Source organism: Pseudorasbora parva, chromosome 15, assembly GCF_024679245.1.
Source record: "Pseudorasbora parva isolate DD20220531a chromosome 15, ASM2467924v1, whole genome shotgun sequence".
Taxonomy (NCBI): Eukaryota; Metazoa; Chordata; class Actinopteri; order Cypriniformes; family Gobionidae; genus Pseudorasbora; species Pseudorasbora parva.
In genome coordinates, this window is record NC_090186.1 from 5,315,923 (window position 1) to 5,327,763 (window position 11,841).

At 36.7% G+C, this 11,841-nt stretch overlaps 1 protein-coding gene and 1 long non-coding RNA gene across 9 annotated transcripts in view; one reads left to right on the plus strand and one right to left on the minus strand.

The window, feature by feature from the left end:
* The window catches only part of exoc1 (exocyst complex component 1), a 24,542-nt gene extending 14,496 nt beyond the window's left edge, over positions 1–10,046 (plus strand). For all 8 annotated transcript variants that reach the window (XM_067416835.1, XM_067416838.1, XM_067416837.1 and 5 more), the window contains 8 exons: positions 84–247; positions 1,850–1,951; positions 3,852–3,925; positions 4,029–4,257; positions 4,338–4,521; positions 8,644–8,843; positions 9,303–9,497; positions 9,590–10,046. In XM_067416835.1, coding sequence (XP_067272936.1) covers positions 84–247; positions 1,850–1,951; positions 3,852–3,925; positions 4,029–4,257; positions 4,338–4,521; positions 8,644–8,843; positions 9,303–9,497; positions 9,590–9,742 — 1,301 coding nt within the window. In that variant the 3' untranslated portion in view covers positions 9,743–10,046. The remainder of the gene's footprint in view (positions 1–83; positions 248–1,849; positions 1,952–3,851; positions 3,926–4,028; positions 4,258–4,337; positions 4,522–8,643; positions 8,844–9,302; positions 9,498–9,589) is intronic.
* LOC137040972 (uncharacterized) lies at positions 76–3,821 on the minus strand. Its single transcript, XR_010898014.1, has 3 exons — positions 2,096–3,821; positions 1,600–1,672; positions 76–214 (listed from the first exon to the last, which is right to left on the minus strand). It is a non-coding gene; the product is annotated as an uncharacterized lncRNA (long non-coding RNA).
* Positions 10,047–11,841: the final 1,795 nt, after the last annotated feature.

The following is an 11,841-nucleotide window of genomic DNA, read 5'->3' on the forward strand; positions in this document are numbered from 1 at the left end:
TTTTATATGAAATAACTACATCTGGCTGTTATATTCGATATAGTTCATGTCTTGATGGTTTTTCCTCCAATGGTTTCTCTCAGGCCTGCATGGGAGTTCTGGGAAGCTTACAGGCTCCACCTCAAGTCTGAATAAACTCGCCGTGAGCAGCTCCAACAGTAGGCGCTCTCAGTCGTCCTCTCTGCTTGATATGGGCAACATGTCCGCCTCTGACCTGGACGTAGCAGACAGAACCAGGTTTGATAAGGTGCGCCACCACTAAGACTTATGGATTTTTCTGACCCTATTTAAAGGCACAGTATGTAAGTTTCACCACTAGATGTCGCTTATTCAAAATGGAGACGTAGCTTGATGATGCTTTGAATGAGCGTGGGATCATGGGAGTTGTAGTCTTGACTCTTCACCTCCACAGCCGATGGAAATGAATCTGACGGACTCGGCAGAAATCATGTTCATGAATGAGTGAATGTATTAAAGTTTTATTAGCGTTACGGTGGTATGAAGCAGGAAGCGCGAGAGCCCTTGAGAGCGAATGCTAATGAGAGAGACCTGCGCCAAACACCGTCTCTGAGCTTTTATTCTGCTTATGCTGCAGTCGCCGCTTCCGCTCTTTTCGTTGTGTGTGTGGGGGAACAATAATCAAGAAAGCGAAATTCAAACAGTAAGACTAATCGTCTTGAGCTGTTTAGCAATGATCAGTTTTCTGTTGATAAATGATCCAAACAGTTGCTCGTCTGTCTAATAAAACACACACTATATTAAAGACCCTTTGGTGTTTTCATGGTTTTTTACGGAAATCGAGGGAAATGCAGATATGACGTCACTGACAGGCGATGCATAGACACGGTCCGTAATACTGGTTATTATAATAGAAGATTTCTCTGGATTTAAACATTGTTGGAAATGTTTGGGATAATGTAAGTACAGGTCAACAAAAATATATAACATTGTTCTAGTAGTTTAGGGATATTTAAATCTCTTCCATATTGTGCCTTTAAAATTGCTGAATTGTCACTTCAAATGTGTATAAATACTGATATTTGTTCTGCAAAATATACTTTAAATCGTACACTACTGTTTACAAGTTTGGGGTCTGTAAGACTAATATTATTATTATTTTTTTTTTTTTAATTTACTCAGCAAGGACAATAAATTGATCAAAAGTAACAGTAAAGACCTTTATAATGTTACAAAAGTTCTATTTAAAATAAATGCTGTTTTCCTGAACTTTCATCATAGAAGCCTTAAAAATGTTTCACCCTTTCTACAAAAATACAATTTGATAATTATTTAAAAAACATTATAAAGTCGTAATAACCCAACTGACGTTGCGTAGTTTAACAGCTGGAGCAACTCGTTTATTTGAGATAATCTCTAAAATGTATAATTCCCTAATGACAAATAAACCTCAACCTGAATTAGATAAATCTAAAATCAGATGGGAAGATGATCTAGGCATTGGCATAGATGGAGAAGTCTGGAGTGAACTATTCAAGGAAAGGATCACATCTTATTTCAACTCTAGATATAGATTGATTCTTCACCAACTTTATTTCACTCTATCTAGACTCAAGCTTAAGTTTGATAAAAAATGCTCACCTCTATTCCTCATATGTGGTATAGAAGAGGGATCTTTTTACACTCCCCATGGCCCAGCTCTTAATTTTTTGTTCTGGCAAAAAAAAAAAAAGAATCGTAAGAATGCGAGATGTTTTTTGATTAACTTCCCCAATTCAAACCTCAAGCAAAGCCATGACATAAAACTCACAGAAATGTTGTTATTGATTGCCAAGATGTGGAAATCAGATACTATTATTCCAATGATTCCCTTCTGTGTGTTGTTTTCTAGATCTTTGAGCAGGTTTTGAGTGAACTGGAGCCGCTGTGTCTGGCTGAACAGGACTTTATCACCAAGTTCTTCAAGCTGCAGCAAAATCTTACACTAGCACAGGTGAGTATCAGACACTGCACTGGTCCAGATATGTATGTGTGTGTGAGTAGTGTTTTTAAAGGTGCAGTATGTAACATTGACAGCTAGAGGTTTAAATGGGTACTGCAATCCAAATTCAAAATATTGGAGAGTTGTTTCACCTGCCTTTCCTCAGACTCAGCCACACAGCCTCTGCATCCTTCCACGGTAGAAAATTGAAGCCGACATATCCCAGTAACGATTGTTGTCGATTCATGTTGTTCAGAGCCAGAGTCTGCGCTGTAATGATCCTGAGGTGGAGCATCAAACGTCTCATTTTATAACATCAAATAACTAACCAAACTTATTGTGACCGTGAACACTAGGGCCTAGTTCAAAAGTAATCTGATCGGATTTGGATCAAATCTTGAAAATGGGTTGTTCAAAAGAAAAAATGGATTCTGAAATCAGATTAGATTACAAAATCCAGTCTTGGTTTTGATCTGGATCAAATCATCAGTTTGTGTTGTTCAAAACTTTTAGTAAGATTGGGATATCTTTGATCCAAAAAAATAAATGAACAGACTGATCCAATCAGATGGGTAGATTTCAGGAACAAAACTGTAATACAACTTTAAAACTGGTCAACATTTGTATTATGAAATGTATAATTTTTTTATTTATTTTACTCTTGATACGTTTAACTGTTAAAGTAATAAATTAGAAGCCTTTTGGTAGCCTTTAGTAAAAAAAAGACTTTGTCGCCATGATATAATCCCCAAACAGCCATTAACCATCATTATCTTCATTCAGGCCAAAGAGAAGTGCACACAAAAATAACAGGCAGGATTTATCGCACAAACAATTAAATCCAATCATAACCGATTAAATCCAATCATAGCTCAATGGCACTCCATTCATTCTCAATTACCCCCCACCAAACCCACTGCACACATTAGGGGTCTGTTTTAAGGCAATGTGGACCGAGCAAGCCTGTAGCTCTCGTGTTGAAAACTGAAGCCTCAGCGTCTCGATCGCCCCTGGTGGTTGGTCCCAGTACAGCTCATAAACTTCTAATGGACGCGAGACAAACTAAACAATCATATTACACTTCAAATCATTTTTTTTCCAAAGTTGGTTTCTATCATTTTAAGCAGTTTTTATCACACTGATTTAATTTCACGTTTTAGTTGGTTATTTGATGCTATAAAAACCGAGGTGTGTGATGTCATGATTGACAGCTTCTCGTGTCACGAGGCACTAACTGACTTTTTTCAGGATTTTCGGGAGGAGATTTGAGCTTTAGCTTTAATTTCTACATTTCCATAACTGTTTATTTCACACCAACATAATGAGTTGTTCTGCATCTGCGTGAGTGTGGGCGGGATTTTGATATTGCAGCTCTACTTCCTGCTCTGTACTGCGCAGACTCGGTCCTAAATCTGCTCAAAATGTCAGTGCCATTTTCAGACTGCCCCATACTCTGTCTATGGGGCTGAGAGGTCTCTGGCTCTAACTTCACCTGCGCGTGTAGCTGTTGAATAAGGTTACTTTATAAAAACAAGTTACTTTTACACATTTTGTAATATTTGCACGGTTTTATTTTTCCGTAATATTGATTATTTTCTCATCGTTTTTTTTTTTTAGGAGACACTGTCTCCCTTGCCTTCTCTGAGGAAACGCCTCTCGAATATTTATCCGCATTTTAATATGCCTCTGGTCAGAAAGCTCTTTATAAGGATGCTGAGGCTTTGTAGGTCAGATCGAATCTGTGATCTCTGACCCAGTTTGTTTGCTGGCTTCCGTGGCTGCAATAAGCGTTGTTTTCCGCTGCTGGGTGTCTAAATACGATTGGTCTGAATCTCTGCTGATATTTCAATGCTTTAGTACAGTCAAAAAATGACGTACAGCACCTTTATTGATGTTCTAAATGCCTCATTAGGGAGAGAATGTGGATGACCCCGATGGAATTGCACACTCCAGATTGGCCAGTGAACAAAGACATTCAATATCTGAGTAAGTCGCAGTAGTTCATTAATTTCTTTCTGTCACTCATTTAACAGTCAAGATTAAAAAAGCAGATTAAATATGCCTTCAAATGCTAAAATTTCTCTTGCAGTAAGGACATGGTTCGTATGATGATGAATAAGATCTTTCAAAGCATCGAGACGGAGCTGAACAGTCTGATAGCTTTAGGTGATAAGATCGACAGCTTCAACTCTCTCTACATGCTGGTGAAGATGAGCCACCACGTCTGGACGGCTGAAAACGTCGACCCCGCCTCGTATCTCAGCACAACACTGGGCAATGTGCTGGTCACTGTCAAGAGAAACTTTGATAAATGCATTGTAAGTTGAGCGTCGTTTGATCTGTGTATTGATGTTGAGACCAACAAACAAGCATGCCAATCTTCTGGTGTTTCTGTCAGTCTGGCCAGATTCGTCAGATGGAGGAGGTGAAGATTTCAAAGAAGAGTAAAGTAGGCATCCTGCCGTTTGTCACCGGCTTTGAGGAGTTCGCTAAGCTAGCCGAGGCTATTTTCCGAAACGCAGAGCGACGGGGTGATCTGGATAAGGCCTACATCAAACTCATCAGAGCCGTGTTTCATAACGGTGAGGGCATAACCAACCACGCCGTTCAGACATTTGTTATAGCGTGACTAGTTGTGCGAATGCATGAAAAACGATAAATGATTTGAAATGTTATGTTTCAGACATATTTTTTTCGATAAAGAAAAGATAACATGGGAAGTTAGACACTGAGAACTAGTGTTATTTTAGTATTTTTAATATACTGTTAAATTAGCTTATTCTTTATATTTTAGCGTAAGTTTTCATGATTTTGTCATGTTTAAAAAAAAAAATGTGGGTAACACTTTATTAAAGGGTTACTTCAGCGATTAGCATATGGGTTTGTATCAGTAGAAACCCTGAAGTATAATCAAATGATTGTGCTTTCCCCCCTTATATCCCCCTGAGACAAGAGATTTATGCATTTTATTTCTGGAAAAATTCCTCCTATGATGCAAATTGACGATATTTGCATCATAGGAGGAATGTTTGGAATAAGGCTAAAGACTACAGCCAGCAGAGGGAGCCATTTCCGCATGTTTTGAACTCGCGCACGGGGGATGGGTTACACTCATGGGTTACACTCAGCTCGGAGAGCTCAGCTGTCAGCTGCAGGCACTCATTTAAACGGAGCTATGGTGAGCAATGTAAGTGTTTTAACTTCTCAAATTAATTTCTATGAAAGTTAAGCTTGCAAAGGCATGAACTGAAAAGCGCCAGACTGAACTCGCGTTGTGAATGTATGCCGCGAGTGTAGTCGCGATTACCTCAGCTGTCATCACGAGCTAATTTCTCTCACTCCTGCAGTTAGTGCTCAGTGCTGTGATACTCGCGCGGTGACTCACTCATTATATTTAACAGACACGTTCAGGTTTTAATTGTAGTGTCTTCAACTCAGTCACAGTAATCCAGTAACCTAGGTGGCTTTGGGAATGGCCTCACAGGGCAGTGAAGCATTCTGTGAATTGTAGTCTTTCATCCCCATGAGACAAAAATACATGTTCTGTCGTTTCTCAGTCTAGAAGGCACCAAATTCAAAAATAATTTCACATTTCTACTACATTGATGACCCAGTTTAAATACAGATTCATCTTCCCAGCGCTGAAGTACCCCTTTAAGTTTCAATTCTCACTGTTAACTAGCTGCTTATTAGCATGCATATTACTAGTATATTGGCTGTTATTAGTACTTATAAAGCACATATTAATGCCTTATTTTGCCTAAACTTAAATGCTACAAAAACATCTTACCAACTACGAATAAGCAGTAAATTAGGAGTCTACTGAGGCAAAAGTCGTAGTTAATAGTGAATTTGTGTTCCCAATACTAAAGTGTTATAATGTTTTTTGTATATAGCTATATTTTATAAATAGCTTTAAATGATTATTTTCAGTTTTAGACTTTAGCCTAAACTTACTTGAGTTCTCAAGTTTTTAATGTAACTATTTGATATTGTAGCTTTATTAAAAAAAAAAAAAAAAAAATGCTTTTTAATAGTTTTAGTTTTAATTAACAGTAACAACACTTTTGAGAATCATCTCAGACTTGAGGGCGCCGGTGACTCTTAAGGGCTTTTCATAACCCTGGGTCATTCTTAACCCTGGATAAACTGAATCCTGGGCTGTCTTGCTTCACGTTTCACACTGCTTATAATTTACTAATTAAACAGTTAATCCTGGGTATTCATAAACTGATGTTTCACACTGTACATTCCTAAACACCGGGTTACAAGGTTATTATAGTTTTGCTTTTTTGAATTAGTTTTTATTTTATTATCGTTTTCAATTTTGCTACAAATTTCAGTTTAGTTTTAGTTAGTTTTACAAATGGTTTTGCTAGTTTTAGTTTAGTTTTTATTTTGCAAATACATTTCTATTTCGTTTTCATTTATTTAGTTTCAGTTTTAGTTATAGTAATTATAGTTTAGCAGAGTTACCATAATGAAGTGTAGAGTTTAATCTTACTAAACATCCTTAAGTGAAATAACTTGATAAACAAGCATTATTGTTTATACGGTCTTATAAAACATGCATAAAGTTGGGTCTTCACCTTTGAGCAAAAAAGCTTGAGTCAATCTATGACCTATACAAACAACGATCTGGAGATTAAAAATGAAATAAATTATATTTTGATATTAAAAAATTATATTTTATATTTTTGACATAGGCTAATACTCAGAGGATCTATCTTAAATAACAAAATAAATGCAATGTAAAATATAAAAGTAAAAATTATAAATTCCAGACAAACTCATTCATAACAAAGATGAAATATTGTTAAACAATTAAAAGCTTATTTTCATTTCTTCAGTAGCACAATGTAGGCTAGCAGTGTAAGACCACAGCTAAAGTCATCTGAATACAGCCAACACACACTGTTATAAAATTATTGGAAGTCCATGCAATGTCCTCACTTATATAGTGAAACAAACGTGTGTGTGTGTGTGTGTGTGTGTGTGTGTGTGTGTGTGTGTGTGTGTCCTGGTATTCCCTACTTTGTGGGGAAATGTCTCCACACAGACAATAATATTATTAGTAGTAAATGATTATGATAACACCTTTGAGCCTGTCAATATTATGCAAACATGAAATCTCAAACGCACAGTAGGCTAGTACTTGCTACTATAGTTGCTGACTTCTGCGCCTGCGTCTCTCGTTGCGTAAGAAACGGCATTCTAAAACAGTGAGCTTCAGTTAAAAGAAGTTCAACGTGCATCTCATTACCTTGTGTTATTTCCCATTTCACTGCCACGGACGCATTGATTCTTTGTGAACTGCCGTTTAGGACTGGCGATGTATTGCCTGTCTGCACGCGTCCGTCACAGGACAGCGGTTAATCTCCTCAGAGATCACTTCACGCGCAGTTGCGCAATATACAGACACTCGCTCAACCGCCACAGTCAGATTTTCCACCACATTAAATAGGGCTTATTAATAACGAAAACGAATATTTATTTTTGCTAATTATTATTTTATTTCAGTTAGTTTTTTAGTAAGAGAAGTTAGTTTCGTTTAGTTTTAGTTTTTTATTTATTCAGATTTTTTAATTTTATTTCAGTTTACGAAAATGTTTTTTGACCAATAGTTTTAGTCTTAGTTTCAGTTTTCGTTTACGAAAATAACCTTGCCGGGTTAACGTTCTTATCTGCATATCCCTATATATATGTTTCTAAATAACATGTGTGAATGTCCCTTTACCCAGGGTTAAAAGGGGTGTTTAGAACGATGATAACCCAGGGTTAAGCGCAATGTGAAAAGCCCATTATTATTCATGTATATCAAAAGCATGAACATATTTACATTATCGGCAGCAAACCACTATACATCACCAAGTTTAGATTTTTAATATCTGCAGTTCTGCTATAACCTATTAATAGTTTTCACATGACGTCACACCGTTATAGGAACACCCACCTGGAGGGCAAAACAAGGCTTTCCTCCATTGCCCGCCAGTCATTTTTACCAGGTCTGTTGTAAGTTTTAGGAAGACAGTGATATTAAAAGCCCAAATTCAATATACACCTCATTGATGATGCATACTTTGTACAGGCAAGCAAATTAACAGAATATATGCAACAAGTTTTCTCGTAAAGTGTTTCCCCCATCAATATCCATTGTAAAGAAAACACGTTGCGCTCATATTCTTGGCTCATCTACTCGTTTTGCATCATCAAAAAGGTTTAAACTGAACTTAATCTTTTAATATCACTGTTATAGTACATTTAAGGATGGGTTGCCCTAGTGAGAATCCTTTTGTTGGTTCATCCCGATCAACCCTAACTCTAACAGTCTTTCTACATGGTTAATCTGTGTTTAAAAGTAAGTGGTGCAACACAACTCTATTTTAAATAAATCCCAGATTAACAAATCCTTGTTTGGCGATAAACTTTGCTTAGTTTAATCCTTTATTAGGGCAAATCACCCTATAAGTGTTTTTCACGTTAAGCGTTTTTAAAACGCCCCGCTGTTTTTAGTGATTGAAATACTGCAGCGGGTGCTCTATATGGATCACAAGTGCCCAAAGCGTGCATCTTGTTCACATATCTCTGATTTTAAAATGGCAAATTGACAGGCTTTTGCTGCATTTCTATGGCTGTTTTGCCCTCCATGACTGAAAACTTCCACTGCATCACCTTTGTTTTTCTTGTCTGTTTGTGTATCATAGTGGAGAAAGTGGCCAACGAAAGCCAGAAGACTCCACGTGATGTGGTGATGATGGAGAACTTCCACCATATCTTCTCAACACTGTCCAGCCTCAAGATCTCCTGTCTGGAGGCAGAGAGAAAAGAGGCCAAGCAGAAATACACCGAGCACCTGCAGTCCTACGTCATCAACTCACTGGGCCAACCGCTGGAGAAACTCAATGTGAGACACGTCTCCAATTGCAGTACACCCATGTGGTAACACTTTATTTAAAGGTTCAGTTATTAACTATTAACTAGTTGCTTTTATTACTAGGATATTGGCTGTTTATTAGAACTTATAAAGCACATATTAATGCCTTATTTTGCATGACCTTATTCTACATCCCTTAATCCTACCCAATACCTAAACTTAAATGCTACAAAAACTACCTTACTAACTGTTAATAAGCAGTAAATTAGGAGTTTACTGAGGAAAAAAGTCATAGATAATAGTGAATATGTGTTCCCAAAACTAAAGCGTTACCACCTATGTAAATGGAGAATTTAGTAATGAGAGTAAATGTTTGGATTATTAATGTAAATGGATATATCAGCCTTTATGTTTATGCTGTCCTCATCTTTGCGTTAGTGTAATTAGTGCCCTGGTCTGTAGTTAATTGTTTGTCTTCCCATCTTGCAGCACTTCTTTGAGGGTGTAGAGGCACGTGTAGCCCAGGGTGTGCGTGAAGAAGAAGTGAGCTACCAGCTGGCCTTCAATAAACAGGAATTGCGTAAGGTTATTAAAGAATACCCCGGCAAAGAGGTGAAAAAGGGCCTGGACAACCTCTACAGGAAGGTGGATAAGCACCTGTGTGAGGAGGAGAATCTGTTACAGGTGAAAAACAAGTCAAATAATGAAATGCTGAATGGCTAAACTGATAATCTTTCGAGATTCTTGAGTATGTGAACTTTTGTTCTGTCCATTAGGTTGTTTGGCACTCCATGCAGGATGAGTTCATTCGGCAATACAAGCACTTTGAGGGCTTGATAAACCGCTGCTACCCGGGGTCAGGGATCACCATGGAGTTCACCATTCAAGACATGCTGGAGTACTTCTCCAGTATCGCTCAGTCCCACTAAAAATCACAGTGAGAGAATGAGGGCGCACATTGTACAAATATTACAGTGCAGTTTTGCTAGTAATGTTGTCTCATTTAAGGGAGCGAACACTGGAACCCGGTTTATAACTTGAGATTCTGTTGTTACTGAGTTTTTTCTTTATATCACATTAGTTATCGCAAATGACTGAACTTTTTTTATTATTATCCTCAACACTAAAAATATGTGTGGCTGATCTTTCATGCACTTCAAGCCACGAGTATCAAAACTATGTAAAGAAAATCACAAAATAAACAGCAAGTAAATAAAGCATACTTTTGAGATATTTGTTGCAAGGTTATTTTCGTAAACGAAAACTGAAACTAAGACTAAAAGTATTGGTCAAAAAACATTTTCGTAAACTGAAATAAAATTAAAAAATCTGAATAAAAAAAAAACTAAAACTCAACAAAACTAACTACTCTTACTAAAAAACTAACTGAAATAAAATAATAATTAGCAAAAATAAATATTCGTTTTTGTTATTAATAAGCTCTCTTTAATGTGGATGTGGCGGTTGAGGGAGTGTCTATTGCGCTACTGCGCGTGAAGTGATCTCTGAGGAGATTAACCGCTGTCCTGTGACGGACGCGTGCAGACAGGCAATACATCGCCAGTCCTAAACGGCAGTTCACAAAGAATCAATGCGTCCGTGGCAGTGAAATGGGAAATAACACAGGGTAATGAGATGCACGTTGAACTTCTTTTAACTGAAGCTCACTGTTTTAGAATGCCGTTTCTTACGCGACGAGAGACGCAGGCGCAAAAGTCAGCAACTATAGTAGCAAGTACTAGCCTACTGTGCGTTTGAGATTTAATGTTTGCATAATATTGACAGGCTCAAAGATATTATCATAATCATTTACTACTAATAATATTATTATTATCTGTGGAGACATTTCCCCACAAAGGGAATACCAGGATACACACACACACACATACACACGTTTGTTTCACTATATAAGTGAGGACATTGCATGGACTTCCATTGATTTTATATCAGGTTAATGATATTTTATATCCCCTAACCCAACCCCTATCCCTAAACCTACCCATCACAAGAACGTGCAAAACAATAGATTTAAATAAAAACATGTTTTGGCCGATTTATAAGCCTTTTTAACTAGTGAGGACCAGTCAAATGTCCTTATTAGTCGGTTATCATAATATTTTACTAGGTAAGTGAAGACATTGGTCCCCTTTACAATTATAGCACAACACACACACACACACACACAGACACACACACACACAGTACAACAGTGTGTGTTTGGCTGTATTCAGATGACTTTAGCTGTCTTACGCTGCTAGTCTACATTGTGCTACTGAAGAAATGAAAATAAGCTTTTAATTGTTTAACAATATTTAATCTTTGTTATGAATGAGTTTGTCTGGAATTTATAATTTTTACTTTTATACTTTACGTTGCATTTATTTGGTTCTTTAAGATAGATCCTCTGAGTATTAGCCTATGTCAAAAATATCAAATATAATTTTTTAATATCAAAATATAATTTATTTGATTTTTAATCTCCAGATCGTTGTTTGTATAGGTCATAGTTTGACTCAAGCTTTTTTGCTCAAAGGTGAATACCCAACTTTTTGCATGTTTTGTAAGACCGTCCTGGGTTTAAACAATAATGCTTGTTTATCAAGTTATTTCACTTAAGGATGTTTAGTAAGATTAAACTCTACACTTCATTATGGTAACTCTGCTAAACTATAATTACTATAACTAAAACTGAAACTAAATAAATGAAAACGAAATAGAAATGTATTTGCAAAATAAAAACTAAACTAAAACTAGCAAAACCATTTATAAAACTAACTAAAACTAAACTGAAATTTGTAGTAAAATTGAAAACGATAATAAAATAAAAACTAATTTCAAAAAGCAAAACTATAATAACCTTGATTTGTTGTCATTTCTTCTCCTTGTAATTGATTGTTGGTCATGAAGCAGATGGTTGTCTGTTCACACAAGAACCTTAACAATACCGATATTGGCATCCAGAACAGCCCATACTGCTCTATCATTTGATTCTTATTGATATTTCTATTGTTCATTCTAGACTGACGTC